The sequence below is a fragment of the Strix uralensis genome, chromosome 18, assembly GCF_047716275.1.
Source record: "Strix uralensis isolate ZFMK-TIS-50842 chromosome 18, bStrUra1, whole genome shotgun sequence".
NCBI classification, from domain to species: Eukaryota; Metazoa; Chordata; class Aves; order Strigiformes; family Strigidae; genus Strix; species Strix uralensis.
In genome coordinates this window covers 13,321,558-13,342,729 of record NC_133989.1, presented here as the reverse complement: position 1 = coordinate 13,342,729, position 21,172 = coordinate 13,321,558, and the positions used below count along the sequence as shown (strand labels likewise).

General features: G+C 51.0%; 1 protein-coding gene across 4 annotated transcripts; it reads right to left on the bottom strand.

The window, feature by feature from the left end:
* Positions 1 to 66: 66 nt before the first annotated feature.
* On the bottom strand, positions 67 to 19,827 carry SGK2 (serum/glucocorticoid regulated kinase 2). Of its 4 annotated transcripts, XM_074888441.1 has the most exons (15): positions 19,705 to 19,827; positions 15,362 to 15,502; positions 9,787 to 9,856; positions 8,427 to 8,484; positions 7,595 to 7,644; positions 6,935 to 6,992; positions 6,251 to 6,334; positions 5,813 to 5,944; positions 4,938 to 5,050; positions 4,356 to 4,392; positions 3,758 to 3,844; positions 2,304 to 2,399; positions 1,994 to 2,149; positions 1,537 to 1,626; positions 67 to 1,327 (listed from the first exon to the last, which is right to left on the bottom strand). In XM_074888441.1, the coding sequence occupies exons 2-15, from the start codon at positions 15,411 to 15,413 to the stop codon at positions 1,172 to 1,174; spliced, it is 1,239 nt and encodes a 412-aa protein (XP_074744542.1). In that variant the 5' UTR covers positions 15,414 to 15,502; positions 19,705 to 19,827; the 3' UTR covers positions 67 to 1,171. The 4 variants fall into 4 exon arrangements, with proteins under 4 accessions (XP_074744542.1, XP_074744544.1, XP_074744543.1 ...); XM_074888443.1 differs by lacking the exons at positions 15,362 to 15,502; positions 19,705 to 19,827 and adding an exon at positions 12,735 to 12,749; XM_074888442.1 differs by lacking the exons at positions 15,362 to 15,502; positions 19,705 to 19,827 and adding an exon at positions 12,553 to 12,691.
* Between the last annotated feature and the right edge of the window lie 1,345 nt (positions 19,828 to 21,172).

The following is a 21,172-nucleotide window of genomic DNA, read 5'->3' as shown; positions in this document are numbered from 1 at the left end:
CCACACCCACCTCCCTGCTCTCTTCACCCCCCCGCACTCCCTTCCCCACAGAGAGATGGAAGCACACCCGTGTATGCACTTTAATACAAACCATGTCATATTTCTGATGACTTCAGCATGTACAAGATAAAGTACGATAAAAAAAATTGCTCCAGCACAAGCTTCCCAAGAGCATGAGCATAACACCACTTCCACCCCTGTGTTGCAGTTAGAAGCTTTTAGCCCCCTTTCTCCTCCCCACAGCAACAGAATAAAACAACTTTAAAAAAAAAAAGTGGAAAGTGACATTCACTGGGTGCACTAGCATTTAAATTAAGGCAGAATAAATAACCGTTCTACATCAGTGACAGGCCTTTCCAGACCAGCACTGGAGCCTGGAGGGCTGCTCCTTGCAGTGTGTTGGTGTGCCTTGGGCAAGTCAAGCACAACTGTGAAAGGATCCCAGCGTCTTTCCCATCCATTCTATCTGGGATTTTCCTCCCACACGCTCTCTCCTCTATAACAGCCTCCTTGTTGCTTCAGCAGCATCCCAATCCTGGACCAGAGAGATGGTCCACTCAACTTGGGGAGGGCCTGGCTGGCATGGAAGGCCACAGCACAGGTCAGGATTTACAGACCCACAGCTGCCTTTGGAGCAATAACTGATGAACAGTTTCTCAGCCCAGGATAAGTGGCTTAAGAGGCCCAGTCCACGTACGGGAAGAAAGCCACTGCTCTTAGTAGTGTGAAGAGTTACCCTGTCTATGGGGGGGGCAAAGCAGTTGGGCATAGCTGGGCAGAGTTACCTCAACAAAAAGTGACCAGTTACAGGGACACGGCTGTTGATGTGAGTGATGGTACATACCTCAGCCATAAATACAACCACAGAGTGAATACAATTCTGCCAAGTAGCACAAGACAACTCAGGGGGAAAAACATAATAATCAGTGTTCCACTTTCCCTGCCAGAGGAACAGTCATGTAGAGGGAAATCCACCAAACAGCAAAAGTAAAGAGCTCTGTTCCAGCCAGTTAGTGTATTAGTCCCAATTTCCTTAAACCATGAGCAAAAGGACAGTACCAATCCTTTTTAAAAAAAAAAACAAAACACAACAAACCAAAAACCACCCATGAACATAAAATTCAGTTAACCCATTCAGTTAAAATCTGGCTTCTCAAAGCCTTTATAAAACCTAGATGCCTTCTTCAGTTGGTGCATAAGAAAATCCTAAAAATGCATCTGAGGCACTGGAGCTGCTGGCTGCCGGGTCAGGCGTGTGGGTGATGGAGGTGGAGATCGCTTCTTGGGTGAACTCTGGATCAAAGTGTCGCAGATCAGCTGGACCAGCCTAAACCAAGGAGCAGACACACACACAGTCATTTCAAGTGAGGAGACCTGAACCAACCGCTTGTGTTGGAACAGTCTAACACTTCCAAAAGCATTGTCACCACTGTGTGTGCAGTTCCTAACCTGCACTTCAGCACCCCTCAGTGCCAGCATAAGACATCTGGAGGGGATTCCTTTTGTACCACTATATAACAGATACCAGACACTTACCACATTGGGGTTAAACGGAGGAGTAATCCTCTTGTGGTACAAGTCATCCCAGTTTATTGGGCTGAAGAACACGTGGTTCTTTATCTCAAGCTGCATAGAAAGCAGGGGGAAAAAGTCAGTCTTCTGCCAACCCTCTTTTTCCAGCACCTGCCAGCTGGTTTCATAGCATTAAGTGGTTGAAGCAAGACTTGGAGCTACCACATATCCATGTAGGGGCCATGTAGCAAATCCCTTGAAGGGAGATGACACCACCACACACTGGTGCCCTTAGCTTGCCACCACACCTTGCATCATAGTGTTCCCTTTGGAAATCCAAGCCAACCCCATACGCCCCTTTTAGGGGGCTGGAGAGACATCAGCATATAGGGAAAGGCAACGCTGTTATCATGAAAGAAAGGCTCAGAATAGAAAGGTTTCCTATTCGTCCTCTCTCCTGATCCTAACGGAGGCAACCTACAAAGTCTGTCTTGGCACCCAGCCTCCTCTTCTCATCCTTGTGGAGAAGTCCCTGGAGGATGTCACAAGCTGCCACAGTCTTGCTTCCTTGGATCTGGAGTGGCTTGTGCAGAATGTTGTCATACATCTGAGACACATCCCGGCTGTAAAAAGGAGGCTAATTTGAAAGAGAGGAGAAACAGCCAGGTAAACCATTCAGGATTCAGTTGTCTGTGTCAGGTACCATGTGAACACCAGACCAACCTCCCATCACAACTTTCAAAAATAAATTCTTCACCATGTAGCAGAAAACACACAGCTTCCAAACTTACCAGTCCAAACAGCATCTCATAGAGGACGGCTCCCAGGCACCACCAGTCTACTGTCCTGTCATATGGCTGCTTCTTTAGCACCTCAGGTGCCAGGTACTGGGAAGAGTCAGAAATAAATATTTGAGCCAAATTATAAAGGAAGGGCTTTGTCCTCATAAGCACACAGACCTGGCTGCAATTCAAACTGAGCAAATGCATTAGGAAGCACACAGATTCATTTCCTACTGTGCTTTGCTAGACTGTCCATTTGCTTCAGAGCAGTGAGTTTGAAATACACCCACTAAAACCCCCACAGTGTTTTTCTGGGCTACAGAAGGTTCTCTTCCTATAGAGGGCTTGTACAAATATTTGCTACCCACCACAACTCAACCAGCAAACCTGTCCTGCACTGACACATTACACCCCAAGAGGCTTCTGTGGTTTTGAGAAAGCTGCAGTTTTCAGTCCCAGTAAGTCTGTCCAAAGCAGCAAAACTACTAATAACCACCAACCAGGAGGAACAGGGAAGAATTCAAGTGGCCTGCAGAACAAGCAGCGCATCAAGTCTGGTCTTGAACAGGATTATCTCTGTGTACTATCAGGCTCCCTATCTAGGGCAGGAAAAACACCCACAACATACATCAAAAACACAAAACAAAACTCAAACGTTCCTGCTTGATTTGTGCTGTACTATTGCATAAGTGGATCCCCACTGAAAGCTGAGGGCTACCACCAGAAAATTCCTTCCCACTTCTACTGAGCTTGAATACTGAAAAGTATCTTGTTTATAGACCCGTCTTCTAGCTCTGAGGAAGAGCAGCAGGACAGGTGTATTACCTAGGCCAAAGTGCTACCAAAATCCCAAGCTCAACAAGAAGCAGGGAAAAAAGCCTCCAAGAAGCCAAACTGGAGATAGGTTTTAGCAAAACCTAGTTGAAGTGCATTGCAGAAAAGGCATTTCCTCCCTCTGAGCAGTGTTCACCCTCCAGAGGTGAGCCTGGTCATCTCCTCTGCACAGGGTGTTTTGCAGCTCCTGCGTACCAAGGACACGCAGAAGAGCACGGCCAGGTCCTGTGTATGTCAGTACCAGCAGGCTCCTTGTTCTGCAGCTCCGGGTATCAGAGCAGGTAAACAGCCTGCTTATAGGCTCCCAGGGTCAAGGTTGTCTCCACAGCCTCCTGGAACAGCCCCAGTTTCACAAGACGGGCCATTTCTAAGTGCAGGGATCCCTGCCCTTGATAGTACAGCAAATTTAGAGTACTAATCAGCTGTTACAGGTAAAAGTGTCTCTGCTGAGTAAAGGCGGCCTTATCTGAACTCCAGCTTCAAGCTGACAACCTCAAATAGCCAAGGATGGTCTAACTCAGCACATATTTTGAGATGCTGAGCATCCAGACAAGTTTGAGACCCAGAGCAGCAAGTCTCTGAAGGCTTTCAGCCCCCAGGTCACAGTGAAACCCCAGCACGTGCTGTACCTCAGGAGTTCCACAAAAAGTAGAAGTTGTCTCCTCTTGCTCCATTCCTTCTTTGCAGAGTCCAAAGTCTGTCAATACTATGTGTCCCTAGAGAAAAGAGACATTTCAGCTTGACCAACTCTTTCTAGAGAAGAGACAGGATTTCATCTCATGTATGTTTTAGTTCCCCACTGCTCATCTGCTTCCCCCTCCCTCATCTTCTGGACATTCTATAGTACAAGTAGAGGAGCCTATAGAGAAAGTAGAGTCTAGTTTGCATTTTAATTTGTCTACAACTGCATAGCTATGAAGAGATCCAACACTGCTGTGTTTTGCCCTGCTTTATCCCAGAGTCAGTTTATATAGTGGTGATGCCAGAGTAGCAGCAGTGGTGCTTGCTCTTAGCACCCCTGATCCCTGCCCACAAAGTCAGGTCCTAGCTGGGGGGGTCCCCCCAAGTGTGGGGTTCTGCAGAGGACAGGCTCACTCCCTCTTGCAGGATTTGCACAGAAATGCAGTGATGCATACATACAAAAATCCATTGCAGAACCATAGCCCTCTGTTTATGGCTGTGATTCTTTTAAAGCCAGAAGGAAGGCAGCACAAGCTGCGAATGTACCTGGCAATCCAGGAGAATGTTCTCAGGTTTTAAGTCCCTGCAAGACAAAAAGTGCTGTTTGAGCAGATTTGGCCAGATATTTAGGAAAGCCGGATCTGAAACAGCATCAGCTAATAGGATCTAACAAAATTTCCCAATCCAGTTCACTGAGGCCTTCCCAAAGTGCAGATTCCCACCACTGTCGGGTATCAGCATACACACGTGCAAACCTAGAAAGACTGCTGTCGTACAGGATCAGGTGTTAGCCTGCATTTCCCTGCATATCTATGCATAAATGGTTACCGAGAGACAATTTCTTACTTAGAGCTGAGTTTATTTTAAATCTTCACACTTAACCATTCTCTCTCCTTCCCACTATCAGGCTGGGAGTATTTATCATGCATCAGTTCCCATGCAGAGAGCACCCCTCTCACAGGATAGAGTGCCAGCAGCAGTCTCTTGTCTGGGGTGAGAGATTCTTCAGCTGCTCCAGTCCTGAATGTTGCAGGGCCCCAGTGAAGCCCTTTTCCTCCCCAGCACTGCACACAGCCTGGCTGGGCAGACTTGGTGCCCCTGCTCTGCCCAGCAGGACACGTGCCTTACCTGTAAATGATGTTTAAGGAATGCAGGTACCCAATTGCACTAGCAACTTCTGCAGCATAGAATCGGGCCCGGGGTTCACGGAAACAACGCTCCCTTTGCAAGTGGAAGAAGAGCTACAGGCAGATGAGAGGGTTGATCATTTCTTCTCTATAAAACTGAAGGATATCTGGAGCAAGCCCAAAAGCCTGATGTGCAGCAAGTAGCACATGAAATAAGCCCAAACCAAGTGAGTTTAAGCAATCTAAACACCTTCCTAGAAATTGCTTCATTTGTCCTCCTCTTATGTTACCATCTCACTTAAGAATTCATTCCACAGAAAAAATGGTCATCAGCTGATCTAGTTAAGCTTCCTACAACCCACAGGCTGATTATAGTGGTAGTAGAGCCATGAGAAGTGGTACACGCACAGAGCTGATCCCCAATATGAATTCCATTTGAGCAAGACATCCATGTTAACAATGTCTCCCAGCCAGTTTCAGATAGCACAGGGAAAGACAGCTAAAAAAAAAAGGCAAGCTTCTACAGGACAGAAAAAGAAATCTAGCACACTGCAATGGCATCACCCAAGCACTAGACTAGGATCCAGAGCTGGCCCACAAGTGGGTTTTGCCTACAGCTCACCAACATCAGTACTTCCCATATTCTCCATAGGATTTTAAAACACCCCTAGCACACACTTTTCTCAGCATCCTTGCCTTGGGAATCATCTGACTAGGGTCATAGCCAGCAAGATCTTCACTCCTCTTGCCAGCAGTCAAAGCAACATTACACTTCAACATCATTACCTTCTGACAAGAAACAGTTTTAGACAATAAAGCAGTATGTTTGGGAAGGACCAAATAGAGGATTAGAATAAGGCCTGTAAGTACACTCACCTCTCCTCCATTTACATAGTCAAGCACAAAGTAAAGCTTCTCCGAGGTCTGGAAGGAGTAATGGAGTCCCACAAGGAAGGGATGCTTGACATTTTTCAGGAGCACATTGCGTTCTGCCATGATGTGGTTTTGCTACCAAAAAGCAGGCAAGGTGTTAGAGTTTCAGGCAAGGGTCCAGTCCAGTCTGTCATAGGGGGTTCACTGCTGGTTTTAAAAACAGGTGGAAGTTGGGAGCCTAAGATGGTCATCTCCAGCCCCAGGAAGGGAACCACTCTCTTCTATCTGACCTGATTCATCTTAGTTCTTCTCCATGTTCCCATGGCACAAAGAAATCCATGTTTAATGTGCAAGTTGTCTACATGAATGCCAGCCACAAGATACCTCAATTGCATTACCAGGACCACTATTTGCAGAAGTAGCCAAGGAGAGCAGACATACCTCCTTTTTCTTTAGGATGGTTTTCTTATGCAAGACTTTCACTGCATAAAAAGTCCCATCACACTTGCGTTTGGCCAAGAGAACCTGCAACAGAAGGTCCTGGTCACGGGTTTCAGTCTCACCTTCTGCCATTCAGTTAGTGTTTCCTCATTAGTTCGATACTCTTGTGAGTGATTACACACCAAGTATAGCTTCAGAGGGTCAGATACAAAAGTTTTAAAGATCAAGCTCCCACCCTGACTTTCCAGCACTTTCTCATTGCCAGAAAAAAAAAGCACATGACATCATGTACATCTCTTACACATTCAATAGAAAATTTTGGAGCATTTGGAGACAGTCCCATGTAAAGTGGATCCTTGCTATCTCACAAGGTACAGATTTGTCTGAAGATCTTTTGCTAGCTGAAGAAGTCTGACACTTTGAATCAAGTACTGCTCCTCACCATTACCACCCTGAGCATAAAACACCTCACACTTCTGTCCTTAAAGAAGTTGCAGGACAGCTCAAATTATGAATAGACTGTGAAAAACCCTATCTCAGGTCTCATCTGGTCTCAGTCCCACTCAGGTCAAGCTCCTGAGGAGAGGTGCAAGCAAAGAACGCAACTAGAAACTCCTTCAGCAAGGAAGTCTCTTTCCAAGCTGCCTCTAAAGAGCTACAGCCCACCTGTACAAACCCACTTACTTTTCCAAAGCTTCCTTTGCCGATAACCTTCAGGAAGTCAAAGTCTGTTGGCTTGGCACTGTTGGGCAAGAATGAAACAAGTTAATGTTTCTGGGAGAGAAACATGCAACAGCAACACTGCCATCAAAGCAGAGTTCCTTCTTGGAAACATGAGTGTTTGTGAAAGGGATTAAAGGGCACTGGACGGGTGACCCTCACTCCCAGCCAGCTCGGGATTTGCACTGTGTATTCAGTGCACCCAGCAGAGGATGGGCAATACCTCAACAACCCACCTGCTGAATACAGCCACAGGTGAAAGCACCTGTCAGGACCAAGCGGCATCTTTACAGGCAACACAGTTTATCCCCATTTCTAGAGAACGATACCCAGGGAGCCCACAGTGATGAGGAATATCTTCCCTTACTACTTCTCAAGAGAGATGGGACAAGGGGCTGCAGACATGGGCAGGAGAGGATGATTATGATAACAAGGACCAACTATAGTTGAAAGTCTTGAAAGCTGGTACATTGGTGATACACACGATATTAAAGGCCAAGTAATGTAATTGTTAGGACTTTTGCAGACACCACCCACGCAAGACACAGGGACCAGCTGCATTCCCCTGCCAGATCTCTTGACTGCAATGCTCCACACCCTACCTGGCTTTAGCAGGGAGCTTACTTTGGGTTAGCAGAAGGTCCAAGGTTGATGTTATCAGTTGGTGTTGGAAGCTGGAGAGGATAACAATAATATTAGTCACAAGGACCATGCTGCAGGTTGCACTTTTCTCAATACAGCATCTCTTGCACAAGGCCACTGATAAACACCCATCAGCAAGATACTTAAGCAAACTTAAGTGATGGGGAAAGGGAGAACAGGACTATGCAGTATCATGCCCAAGCTGGAGGCTGCACTAGAGTCTGTGCTAAAGTCCTCATACCATACTTACACGAATAAAAAATACTAAGCAACTGCTTGGTTCCTGACTTGAGGCTTTCAAAACCTGCTGTGCTGCCACAGAGGAAGGGCACTGCATGTCTCACCACAGCACCAAGACAAGGCACTCCCCACTGCTGTGCTAGGCAAGAAGCCCTGTGCACAGCTCAGACAGAGGTACGCTCCTGTAGCATCTTCCCCAAACCCTGCAGCCCTCTGCCTACTCCCATTAAGGCCCAAAACTGCCAGGTCTGGAGCCTCAGAAGTACTCTTATGCACACTCAGCACCACAGAGGTGCAGACTCCCTCTTCCCAGTGAGAAGGGGGTACATACACAAGTCTTCCTCCTCTTCCTGCATGCCAGGAATCTTCCCCTCCCCAGATGCTGGGAACATTATGCCTTGTATATAGGGCCTCCACTTTCATTTTTCTCCACCCAGCACTACCCACAGGACCAAGGCAGCAGTAAGACTCCTAGCGGGCTAATGCCAGCTCTCCTCCTTGTTTTTCTCCTACAGGCACCAGCCCCTCTCCATCCCAAAGGTAAGGACTTGCTGGCTCAGAGCCATGATCTCACCTGGGTGCTTTTGTCCGGGCTCCGGGAACGATCCATTAAAAAAGCAACTCGTTCAGCACTTGGGAGAAGAGCAAGCCAGTATTGAAAATAGTTCAAGAGAGAAACAGCTTCACACCATTAACTTGCCAGGGACCAGCGCAGACCCCAGTGCGTGCTCCCCTCCATCATAGGAGACCTCAGCTGAGGTCCCCAGCTACCCCTCGGTAGCACCGCTAGTCCCAAGGGATGGGGGTGCACACGCTCTGGGGGAGGCAGGGGACAGTGGGTGCATGCTGACAGGAGATTGGGGGGAAAAGGTTTCCGGGTGCACAAGTGATTTGAACAAGCACAAGCATATTAAATGCCACAGTTACCCCTTGCAGAAACTGGTCAGGGCACAAACACCTGAGGACCAGCACAGCCGCAGCAGCAACACAGCATCGGGGTCAGAGGAGACTGCAGCCCTCCTGGCCATGGCCAGACCCCTCTCGAGGCAGATGCAGCCCCCACCCCACTGCACAGGGATGCTGCAGCACCCAGCCCTGCAACCCAGAGAGTGTCCCCACAGGGCAGCCAGGAGAGTCCTGCTGGGTCCAGCCACCCTACGCCATCCGGGCTGGCAGCAGCCAGAGGCCATTCCCCCAGGCCAGGGTAGACAGTGGCAGTCTGGGGCTGTTGACATTGCAGGGAAGAGGGGCTGGCCATGGCAGCCACAGCGCGGGCGCGGTGAGCAGAGACATTAAAGCACAGGGCTCCCGGCTACCCAGTGCAGCTGCTGCTGGGGCTGGAGGAGTTGGACTTGAACAACACTTGTTGGTTCAGATCCACCCTGCTTGAGCATCACTGGGGAGGGATGGGTCCTGCCACTCCAGGGATTCCTCCCCTTGGTTTTAAGGGTTCCCCCACATTCCTTTCAAAAGCCAGGATTAAATAGGTGACAAAAAAATAAAACCAAAACAACTTTGTTCCTGTCTCCCCTGCCCCAGAGAGCTTTGTCCATTCCCCCTCAGCCCCACCAAGCTCTCATACACCATAGGGAGGCTCTGATAACTCTTGTCCCCCACCCTCCACCCTGCCCCTTCCAAAAAGGGGGCCCGAAGATCCCACCAGCCTCCCCCGCCTCTCACCTGTGGGTGCTCCCCCTCTCCACCCCCACGCACTGCCAGGCACAGACCCACGGCCATCCCAGAGCCCCCCTCCTCCGTGGCCAGGCGGACCATGGCAGGAGATGCCGAGTGGCAGCGGGTGCTGGCGGCTGTCCCTGGGGACTGCCCACATCTGGCCGGTGCCAGCCAGCTCCATTCACCACCGAGCCAGCGCAGGGGTTATCGGGCTGAGCTTTTAAAGGGCTCTCATCCCACTGGGAGGCTTTCATACTCACTATGAGCAGAGCCTGGAGCCGGAGGCCTTGATGGTTTGTCCTATCCTCTCACGGCTGTGCTTGATGAGTTCTGTGAGGAAAGTTGAAACACTGAAGCCGATTAGCTGGCAGCATGATCACAAGTGCACAGAGGCACGTTTGTTCTTCACTGACCTTGCTCTTCTCTCCTCAGCCACCCTCCTCCCCCTTCCACCCACATACCAAAATAACGAGGAAATTATAGGAACCAGGACAGCTCCCCTCCCAGCCCTGCCAGGAGCCCTCAATAGCTCATAGGATGGGGATAAGCACCACAAAACAGACACCCTCTGCCATGCCAGGGGGGCCTTGGACTAAAGCACCACCACAAAGCCTCCCTGAGCCACCCCTGGGTCCCCAGGAGGGACAAGGAGAGTGCTCACAAGGACAATGTTGTACTGGGATACATCACACATTTGGCACATCCACTGCCCCTTTCATTCAGGACTCTGCGAGTAATTAGGGACATGAATGAAACCTTTCAGGGCCCTGCAGGAGGTGAGCCAGCACACACACATCGCAGCAAGTAAGTGACTTGCCCAAGGACATGCAGCCAGTGCCAGAAGCTGGGATTCCCACCACGGAGCATCCCTGCTGCTCAGCCATGCAGGCGGTTGCCATCACCCATCACCATCACCTCTCCCTTCATAGAGGTGCAAGGTCCTGAGCCTGCTCCTCACTGCACAGGCTGAACAAGAGAAAAGCCTGAGAAGTGCAACCTGTACGGAGGAGTTCCTTGTTTTGATTCGGAGGACATAAAAAAGTATTTCAAGACTCAGTTTTACACGCTGGCTCTACCCTATTTCTGCTGCTGGAAGGAAAGAACAAATCAGAACACTCACAGAAACACATGCTTCTCCCCTCCCCATCAAAAACAGCCTTTGTACACACAAGCAAGTTGTCACCCTGGAATAGGTCTTCTACAGACCAAGGAGTTGGCAGCACCAACTGCCAGAGCCCACCTCTCCAGGCAGGGAGTTTGTAGGACAACAAGTTTTGAGGTAAACACAAGCCCATTTGCAGGGCCCTTCGGATCTGCTGTATGGAGGGACCTGTGCACTCCAGAGAGCCACTGAACCAGGCACCGCCAGCAGTTCTGGGAGCTGGGTGCAGATCTGATGAGGAGCCAAAAGACAGGCTGTGGTTTTAATGTTTCTGAATGGATAAGGGAGAGCAGGAATTTAAAGAAAAACCCACAAACCATTCAGTGAGTGAGCTTACAACGTCTGGCTGGTCTGAGACCCTGGCCTGGTCCAATACTTTGTGCTGCAGCAGGTACAAGAGCTTGGCCCAGCAGTAAGGGCAGCATGCAGGCAGCACCCAGACAGATCAATCCCCATCTCCTCCCACTGGCCACAGTCCTTATTTCCCTGACAGTCTGGCTTTCCCTGGCTCACCGAGGTCTATTGAAGGTCATCCAATGCCTGCCTCAGGGCTGCGTCTGTCCCACAGGCTGCTAGATAGGCTGGCCAGATATCACAGTCATAGCAGGGGGACATCAGCTCTGCTGTCTCAGACCAGGCAACACTCACTCAGGGCTCAGTGCCAGGGAGGTCACCACAGGATGGCCAGGAGCACACAGGTGTGTGTGGAATAAGCCCCAAGCTGCAAACAGTAGCAGTAGGTCGAGGAGTAAGGGCTCCCACCCCCTGCCCAGGAGCCAGAGCAACCCAACCAAGCCCACGCAGTTTAACACCTCACTCCTGCTCCATACATGCACCTCCATCAGGTGAGGCAGTCTGCTTCCTCCAAACCTGAACCCCAACAAGCTTGGCTTTGGCCCCAGGGTCAGCTTGCTGCCACTGACACTGTTCTGATCCCAGACTCAGGAGGAAAATAATGACTCAGGCACAGCTGGACATGTCATAGCTTGGGCATCTAAGGGAGCGCATGGGCAAGCCACAGAAACACATCCATCCAGCTTGGAGGTATCTGCTGGCAGCGCAGGACAAGTTCCCAACTTGCTCCACAGGGCTTGGACAAGGCTGCTTTAGCAAGGTCTCCACAGCCTGCAGCTAGGCAGGAGCATTGCTGCCGAGCAAAGGCTGCACAGCTCTTCCAGGGCCACAGCCTGGCAGCCCCTTCATACTTCCCTCCACCAGCCCCATTCTGCCCCACTGCTTCTTTGTTGGAAGTGAAACTACTCAACAAGTCCCTGCTGACCAAGGGCAGTGTTTTCCAACAAAGCTGTTTCAGTAAATGTACTTGCTCAGAGACAAGAATCTCCCTTTCTGCACTGAAGTACCATGCACATTTTTAGGATATGTACATCCCCATCTCATATCACTTTCTATTTAGCCTCAGAGTCACTTTTCCCCACCTGAGTCCACCTTCAAAGCCAGGTTAGTTTCTGGTTTAAATCTCCCAAGCAGTCAAACATGCTTTTCCTTATCACTAGCAAACCCTACTCCCCCTAAAGCACAAAGACTTCCTGAGCGCACACACACTGAACAACAGAATCTGAAATAGGTCACGAAAGTACGCTGGAATCCTTGGTTATACATGCCCGGCTGCATCCCTCCTTGTGCTGCTGGGGCAGCAGGGATGCTCCAGGCACAGCCAGGGCCACAGAGAGCATCAGCAAGCAAGTCTAGGAGTTTCCTGATATGATGTGACTATTACACACCAGGAACCAAACCACTGCACCCCACACCCCCCTCCTCAAAAATCATTTCACCCCAACACCCAGGCCAGAGGCATCCCCCAGGCAGCAGGCACCCACTCATACAACATAAAGCTGCTACTTACAAGTTGGAGCAGTTACTGCAGCTAGATCTCCCCCCAACAAACATCCCTCAGCAACATACGTTTTCTTCCCAGCACAGCACAAGCAGCTCCTTCTTCCTTCAACAGTTCTGCCAGTGGTGACCCACATTCCCATGCTAGCCCAGCATTATTTGCTACAAACACATTACTAATGCAACGCGTACCTTGCACGGAGAGGCAACCTCATAGACTCGTCATCTGCAAAGCTGCCTCCCACCCTCTTCCCTGATGTCACCACTCTCAGCATCATTTCCTACCTAACCTAGATTGCAAACCCCTCCGAGCAAGTGCCTCGTCCTCTTCCACTCTGGGAAGGGCTAGTTGCCAGCATGGAGAGGCAAGGAGGACTGGCAAGCTGTCACTGGGACAGCAGGCAATGCTTTGGAAGAAGCACAGAGTTTGGAGGGGCAAGGTTGAGAGGGGCACCTAAGGCAGCCCACAGCTTTCATCCAGTGCAGGGGCTGCACATGGCATAAGGGGGAGATGCCCCAGTTTCAGCTCAGAGAAGGAGCACAAGGGGAGGTGGGAAGGAGGACTCCTGAAAACACATGCTTTTACTGGCAAAAAAAAAAAAAAAAAGAAAAAAGCTCAAGCTTTCCCCTGCTACAGATCTAAGAGATAGCTCCAGGCCAGCACTGAGCTCCACTTTCATTCCCATTGAGACACTACAGCACACAGCAAGTCCAGGAAGAGGTTAGGAAAGACTTTAAAAGACTTCTTCACTTGGGGAAGCTTTCTTAGCTGCCCTCTGCAGAGCTCCTGTCTTGTCCAATTTTCTTTTGCAGATCCTTTCCCCTACACCCCAGGGACACCACAAACCAGAGCAGGAACCCCAGCCAGGCAGCCCTAGCTCTGAGCAAGCTGGAGACCACAGACAAACAACCCCCCAGATTTTAGAGGAAAAACTACATGCAAAGCTGGAAGAAAACAGCAAGTGGCTAAAGCTTGCAGAATTTTGCAAAACATAATCCCATGAAAATAGAGAATAAAGCATCAAACAGACCTGGGAGCACATCTACCCGCAGAGGCTGTGTCCTGAAGCACGGGAAGCAGCCCACAGCCAGCGAGCACAGAGACCCCTCCTTCCCCACACTTTCCATCCTCACACCAGCCCACCCTGCCCCTGACTGCCCTGGCAGACCAGAAGCCCGAGACTCTTTCCTAAAACTCAGAGGGGAATAGCTTTTTTTCCCACAGCAATTCATTTAGCCCATGAACACAAACCCCCACACCTTCTCAAGTCAATCACAGCAGTGCTGCTATCTCACTGCAGCCCTTTAAAGAGAGTGGGAAAAGCTGATCAGCTGCAAAAAATGAAGAGACACCTGCTAGGTATACCCAAGGAGTGAGAATTTAGGTGGGGGTGGTAGTTTTGGATGAGGAGGGAGGGGTGCAGGTGGTGGGTAGGAGCAAATTACATCCTGGCAGGCATCTCAGGTGTTAAAAACAATTTTTTACATGTTAGTAAGCTGGAAATTTGTCCACTGTCCTGTGGTTGGGAGGAAGGTCAAAATTGTTATTTGGTTCAGGCCCAGAAGAAGCTGCTGTTTTCAGTGTCCTCCACAGATCTGGGAAGGCTGCAGCCCAGGGTAGCCAGACTGGCGCTTTGCAGCAGTATTAAATGCAAACATAAACACGCATGGAGGTGTCGGAGGCACACAGTGCTTTGAGAGAACAGAGACTAAGCCCTGAGCAAAAGGAGACATTAGTGATGGGCTCGTGTCTTCTCTCTCTCTTCATGAAAAATAAAGCAGTCGCTTTTTGCTTCCATTGTAGTTTCCTATAAAATCTCCCTGTGTGTATCTGCAGCAGGAGAAAAGCCATGTTAGAGAGTAAGTTACGTGGTGGGTGCAAGGTGGGAAGGGCCAAGGTCTGGGCAGACTTCCCCATGGGACAGGTCCTAACCCCAGACTACAGCTGCCAGGAGGAAATCATCCAAAACATCTGATGTGCTCATTGCCATGTGTAACAAGAGAGGGGAAGCAGCATGTTGCTTGAAATATCGTTCTCTCTCAGATCAAAGCCTGAATTTTTTTTTGCTCAGCCAACATCCTCAAGCTATTAGCATCATCAGCTTTTAAAAATATCTCCTATTATTTGTTTATTTTCTCAGGTTTTGCCTCTCCTTGCATTGAAATGGTCAAGCATCAGAATACTTTCAGCAGCTAACTTACATTTTCAAGTCAATACCTTTTGCTTTTGTTTCTTTCAATAAAAACCTTGGTGATATTGACAAAATCTACTTGATTTTATTTTCTACAGAAAGGCATCTTTAATTAAAAAACTCATTTTCTATCCAAAGAAGAGAAAGTGGAAGGATTCTGGAAGGAAAAGTTTTTACCAGCTAGAATGCATAAAATACCTAATCTGGAGTGGCCAGTAATGACATTAGATACTGATGGACAAAGCAACAGTTGGGTTGGTTTTGTCCACCCTGCCCGCTCTGTTTGTGAGGGCTGCTGACACTCCAGGGCTGTGCCCACGCTGGCTGGGGCTCAGGGCCAGCTGTGCAGTGTGAAGCTGCCACCCCCTTGCACATAACCACCTCCTGGCCACCCACGGGCTCCATGTGGCCCTTGCCGGGAAGGGTGAGCCCCAGCCGTCTGTGCCTGCGAGGCTGGGCTGTGGCACGAGCCAGGCTGGAGCCCACCTGGAAGGCACGCAATGGGGCTCTGCCCTCTGCCAGCTGCTCCGCAACCCAACGCCAGCTGGAGACCTCGGTGGAGAGGCCTCCTCCATGCCCTCACCATCCCCAGGGGGTTAGTGACACCGTACCAGCCAGAAGCATTACCCTTTGTCTTCCCCAGGGTGGTGGAGGAAGGCTCCATCCAGGCCATGTGCATAAAGCCAGCGGAAATAGTCCCCTCTCCTTAGGGCTGGGGCCGGAGCTCAGCAAACGGTGCCAGGTGTCCTCACGCAGACGTTTCTCTGGCTGCAAAGGTGAAGGGCACAGGAGTAAGAGTAGAAACAAGCCCTCGGGTGCAGCGCTGGCTGCCTGCCAGCCGGGCATGGCTCTGGGACGCAGGGCCGACTCCCTGACCCTCGTCTGGCCAGCACCCACCCAGCGCTTGGTCTGGTGGAGATCTCTGGGGTCCCTCTCTTTGCACTCCTCTGGAAAGTGCTTTGGGACTGGCAGATAGAGGGCACTGGAAGAGAGATGGTTGGTACTGGTTGGCTGTTTGACTTCTGTACAGCAGAAGAAATTTACCCTACAACCGTTAAATTCACAGATTTCTCTTCTTGGGAAGGGAATTTTGTTATTCGATGCTTTTGAGGATCTGAGACCCAATTCGTCCTCCCTGTACCCAGGGTGACTGCCCCAGCACTGGTGGCTCCCTGGTACAGGAGAAGACATTCCCTGGAAGCACAGGGACACATGGACCACCAGTAAATCCCCAGCACAGGGCAGGTCCTCACCTGGGGATTCAACATCAGACACCACCAGATGCCTGGGGCAGCTGCAGAAAGCTTTGTGCTGGAGACCCCCATGACTCTCCCTGGAGAGTGTCCTGGGCAAGCAGTTGTCCCCATGATGGAGGACATCAGAGGGGCAGGTAGATGCGAGCAGGGCTAGCCTCCAGCATGCTGCCCACCCGGGCAGCCCTCCCCACGTGCAAGAGGTGAGACTTTCCCTCTTTCCCTGCCCCTGTGCACCCACGGCCATGTCCAGCAGCAGCCTGCAGCGGCGCTCGGCCCTTGCCCAAGCGCTGCCCCTTGCCCACGACAGGACACATTAGTGCCACGCTGAAGGGCTGATGATTGTGGGAGCACTTGCAGGGCACATACATTATATAGGCACACAGGCATGCGTCCCTACAGGTGCTGCAGGCATGACCATGCACCCCTTACATCAGGACTGGCCTTGGCCCATTCCCCTGCCCAGCACCTGCAGGCTCCTAAACAAAATCAAACAATTCTAGTAAAGCTGGAGACCTGATGGTGTCAGTGTTGGGTTCTGCCGGCGTTGCTGGTCTTCTGTGCAGGGGTGGTGTTTCTCTGCCCTCCAGAGAACACATCTATGCCAGGAAAACCTCTGGCTGCACCTGGGTTCAGAGGTGATGAGCCGCTCTTGGGCAATTTAACTCCTTCTGTGCACACCTGCTGCCTGGAGTGGACTTGGTCAGACCATGATGGGAGCAAGCCCTGGCCACAGAAAGGTGATTTTTTTCAGAGCCTGCAGACATTGCCTGTGCTTGGAAACATTTTCCTTTCCCACTCAAAGGAGGAAAACTGCCTTCATTTCCCTGAGCCCTATAAGGGGTTGAGGGCTGTGTGGTCCTCTGTGGTCCCTCCCGGCAGGGCCTGCCCTGGCTTGTGCTGCTCACCCCGGGGAAACCACATTTGCAGCTTCTCCGAGGCAGGATACATCCAGTGGACAACAGGTCCAGCCTGTTGTCTCTACACGCAGAGAAGTACCCCTCCCTCTCTCTATTATAATATTTTATATGCTATGCATCTATGCTATTTTATAGGGAAAGGTATCTTAATCTCCCTATCTAGCATATACAAAACCATAATCATAAAAGTACCACTGAAGTGGAACCACACGGTCCTGAGCAATCAGAATTGCAGGGAAGGGTCCAGATAAGATTAAAACAAATATTTCTCTAGAGAGCACAAAGCAAGTTTCCATCGACCTGCAGTGAAAGGTGACCTAAAATGTTTGGCTACTCAGTTATCTCTGCTGGGTGAGGGATAGGATAGGATAGGATAGGATAGGATAGGATAGGATAGGATAGGATAGGATAGGATAGGATAGGATAGGATAGGATAGGATAGGATATTCTTTAAAAGGTAAGAGCCTATTTTTTCATCTTAAGAGGATTCATGAAAGACTAAATAGACTATTGATAACCACTGGGGTTCTTTAATTTTCTTTTTCCCTTTACATTTTTCTTTTAGCTTCAAAAAGCCAGGGTTCTGCCTCAGGCATTGCCTTTGGTTTTGCCAAGGAGTCCCACATGGGTACTGAGAAGTTCCCCATGTTTTGGTGAAAGGAGCCAGGAGGAAGCCACTCAGCATCAGGTTTTAATTCTGAAGGACAGCTAAAGTGGGTTTGAGCAACTCTTGCAACTTTCAGTGCATCTGTTTCTACAAATATGAACAGGGCAGAATATTACTGATCTCTTGTAAAGCCTTTACGTCGTCCAAGGAATAAATGCCTGATCTTATTATTGCCATTAAATGAGTTCAATGGGATTTTCTTGCACCCAAGTGTTTTTTAAGTGTAGGCACAGTCTCAGTGACTAAATAACATTAAATTAGAAGCAGCCTGACTCTAAGCGACCCTTTCTCTCCTGGCTGGCCAGCCTTGTCCTTGAGGAAGGTGCAATTCTGTCTCCTCTCCTCTCCTCTCCTCTCCTCTCCTCTCCTCTCCTCTCCTCTCCTCTCCTCTCCTCTCCTCTCCTCTCCTCTCCTCTCCTCTCCTCTCCTCTCCTCTCCTCTCCTCTCCTCTCCTCTCCTCTCCTCTCCTCTCCTCTCCTCTCCTCTCCTCTCCTCTCCTCTCCTCTCCTCTCCTCTCCTCTCCTCCCCTCCCCTCCCCTCCCCTCCCCTCCCCTCCCCTCCCCTCCCCTCCCCTCTCCTCTCCTCTCCTCTCCTCTCCTCTCCTCTCCTCTCCTCTCCTCTCCTCTCCTCTCCTCTCCTCTCCTCTCCTCTCCTCTCCTCTCCTCTCCTCTCCTCTCCTCTCCTCTCCTCTCCTCTCCTCTCCTCTCCTCTCCTCTCCTCCCCTCTCCTCTCCTCCCCTCCCCTCCCCTTCCCTCCCCTCCCCAGCAGGACCTCAGGACACATTATAGCCTATGCTTTAGAACCTTTCTTAAAAAACCAAACAACTGGTTTTTGGGGACGAGTGGCTCTTTTCTGCTGCAGCACAGTCAGTCTGACGCAGGGTGCACACCCAGGGCCACCACCCGCAGCTCAAGGCCTGAGTGTGACCAGCCTGGCAGGGACAAGGGCAGAGAGGCAGTTTCCCGGCCGGATTGAGCAGGGCTTAGCAGCTCAGAGACGGCTAGGAGAGCTGCACTGCCCGAAACCAGGCCCCTCGCTGCTGGCACAGCACTGGGTTTGTTAAAAAAGCTTGTGGGTAAAGCATCCATGGGAATGCCTCCCCTCTGCCCTGCTCCATCCCATCCCCATTCCCAAGAGCTGTCGACTCCAGCTCCACTGCATGGGATACATGTTTGCACCCCTTTTTATCCTCATGCAAAACCTTGGGAAGCAACTGGTGCTGGCACAGCCGGAGATTGTCTCCAGCAGAGCTATACATACGGGATCCAGTGGGCAGCCCAGTCCAAACTGAGCCAAGCGCTGCTCCGGGCATGGTCAGGACCCTGTGCAAGAGCAGCAGATCTGCACTGAAATCTGCTGAGCCCACCCCACTCCCCTGCCCTGGCACCAAGCAGGAACTTGGTGCCCTCCCAGCCCTCCCTGTCCTGCTAGTGAGAGGGTCAGGGATGCCCCATTAGAGGGGGTCTGGACACAGCACCCCTGAGCTTCACCAGACCCAGCCTGGACGGAGACGCAGCCTGGGAGATCACAGCCAAAACTACCTGAAATTTCTGGTGCAAACCTCACCCTTCTGGTGCTGGCTGCAAAAGCCCAGTGCAGCCCAAACCTCCTTTCCCTGTGCAGGTGGCTCAGGGACATGGGGACACACACAGTCGGTCACCAGCTACCTCTGCTGATCTGCCAGCTCCTGAAATTACCCAGGGTCAGAAACACTTGTGGCTGCTCCCCACGGGAGCTCACCCAGGCAGGTGAGTTTATGTGGGGCTGCGGACACAGGCAGAGTGATGGAAGCTCCTTGTGATGGAAGTTTCCTGGGGGAGGCACAGTTAATGCAATAAACCTTTCCACCTAGTGCTGTATTTCCAGGGGGAGCAAGGAGGCTGCTTGTCTCCTCTCTGGATTCCTCCACAGCTGGGAAACAAACCCACTGCTGGAACTCAAACCCCCTCCGCTTCCAGCTGCTGACCCTGAGCCAGACCCCCGGGGAGCAGCTCTCCCACAGGCCGCTTGGGTCCCTGGCAGCAAGGGACGAGTCCTTGACAAAAACCTTTGCTCCTCCCAAAGGGGTTCAGGGCCTCATTAGAAGAAGGGAAAGTTGCGATCATCCCAGAGAAAGTAAATTGGCATTACCTGCAGAGAACGAGGCACGGGGAGCCGGGCTCCTGGGCTCCAGCAGCGGGGCCGGTGGGCACTGCCACGCTCCAGCTGCGGGAAGCAGCATGTACCGCTCTCCCTCCCGTTGTTTTTATTTTGGCAATTCGGTCTGAAGGTCGAAGGAAAAGTCCAAAGGAGTGGCTTGTGGCAGGAAGTAAATGATTACCCTGCCACCGCTCTGCAAAGGGACTGAGGCACAGGGAGCTGGGGTGGGAGAGGAAAATCCTTCCTTGGGGGGGATTAGAGGGCAGCTCGCCGGCAGGGAAGTGCGAAGGGTCAGAACAAAGTGCTCTGTTCGCCAGAGGCTGTGCCGGGTCACATGCCGGGTCCTAGCAGAGGTAATGAGGCATGGGTCACCTCCCAGACGCCGACAAGACCTCCTGCATGTGGACACAACCCATTGCTGATCCATCAGCAATCCACGGAGCTTGCCAGCAAGGAAGGAGCTGGTGAGGTGGAGCCGTGTGCCCTGGCAGCACTGCGTCTGGGGCGGGAGATCCAGGGATTTTTACAAGCTTGAACTTTGCAGGTGTGACAGTCCTACAACATCACTTCTGCATGACCCTCCTCTGGCTCCATGCTCCCCGTCCTGGGCCACACGTATGCAGGAACAAGCACCTGAGCAGCTGATCAGGACCAAGCCCCATGGACACATCAGCCCAGAGGAGCCCTCTTGGAGCCAAAATCTACTGCCCTTTATTCATGCCCCCCCAGATTTGATCCCTGTTCCTCTCCCTTCCCTTCTGCAGGTGCCCAGCACCAGTGGTCACCACATCCCTGCATGCGTGGGTGCCCAAATAACAGTTTGATGGTTGAGTGTGCTGGTGGAGTCACGGCTGGTCACTGGTGGAACCTCCAGATCCTCACTCAAGATACAAAACCCATATGCAGGAGTCATTTTCTGATTACCCAGGAAGGTTTCTTTCATCCTCAAAAGCCCTTTTGCACCTGCTCCTCTTGTGGGAGTGTACCACAATGTAGTCGGTCAAGAGGTCCCACAGCTCTGAGAACACATGAATGGCAGCACAACTCCTCGAGCATTTGTTAAGTAACTGACCTCTCACCATCAGCATGTGCCTGTCTCAGCTGGGCCTGTGAATCCCAAAGCAGAGAGGAGAAAGAAAAAGGGTCACTGGATGGGGAGGCCATTACAAAAGCCAAAGGGTGAGCTGAGACAGGATTTGAATACACAGACGGGTACAAAGATGTATAAAATCAGATGATGGATAACACAGGTGCCACCATCAAAATAAGCATTTTCTGAAACAGTCTGGACTACGTGATTTGGAGCATCCAAGGTTCATGAGGCCAAGACAGCCAACCGCCATCGCAGCCAAGGTCTCTGGCTCTGGGTGGGTGGGGAGAAGGCAGAGCCATACCTGTCCCTCTGTGAGCTCTGGCACCAGTGGCAGCACGTGGAGAGGAACAGGCTCAGCCCTCGCCT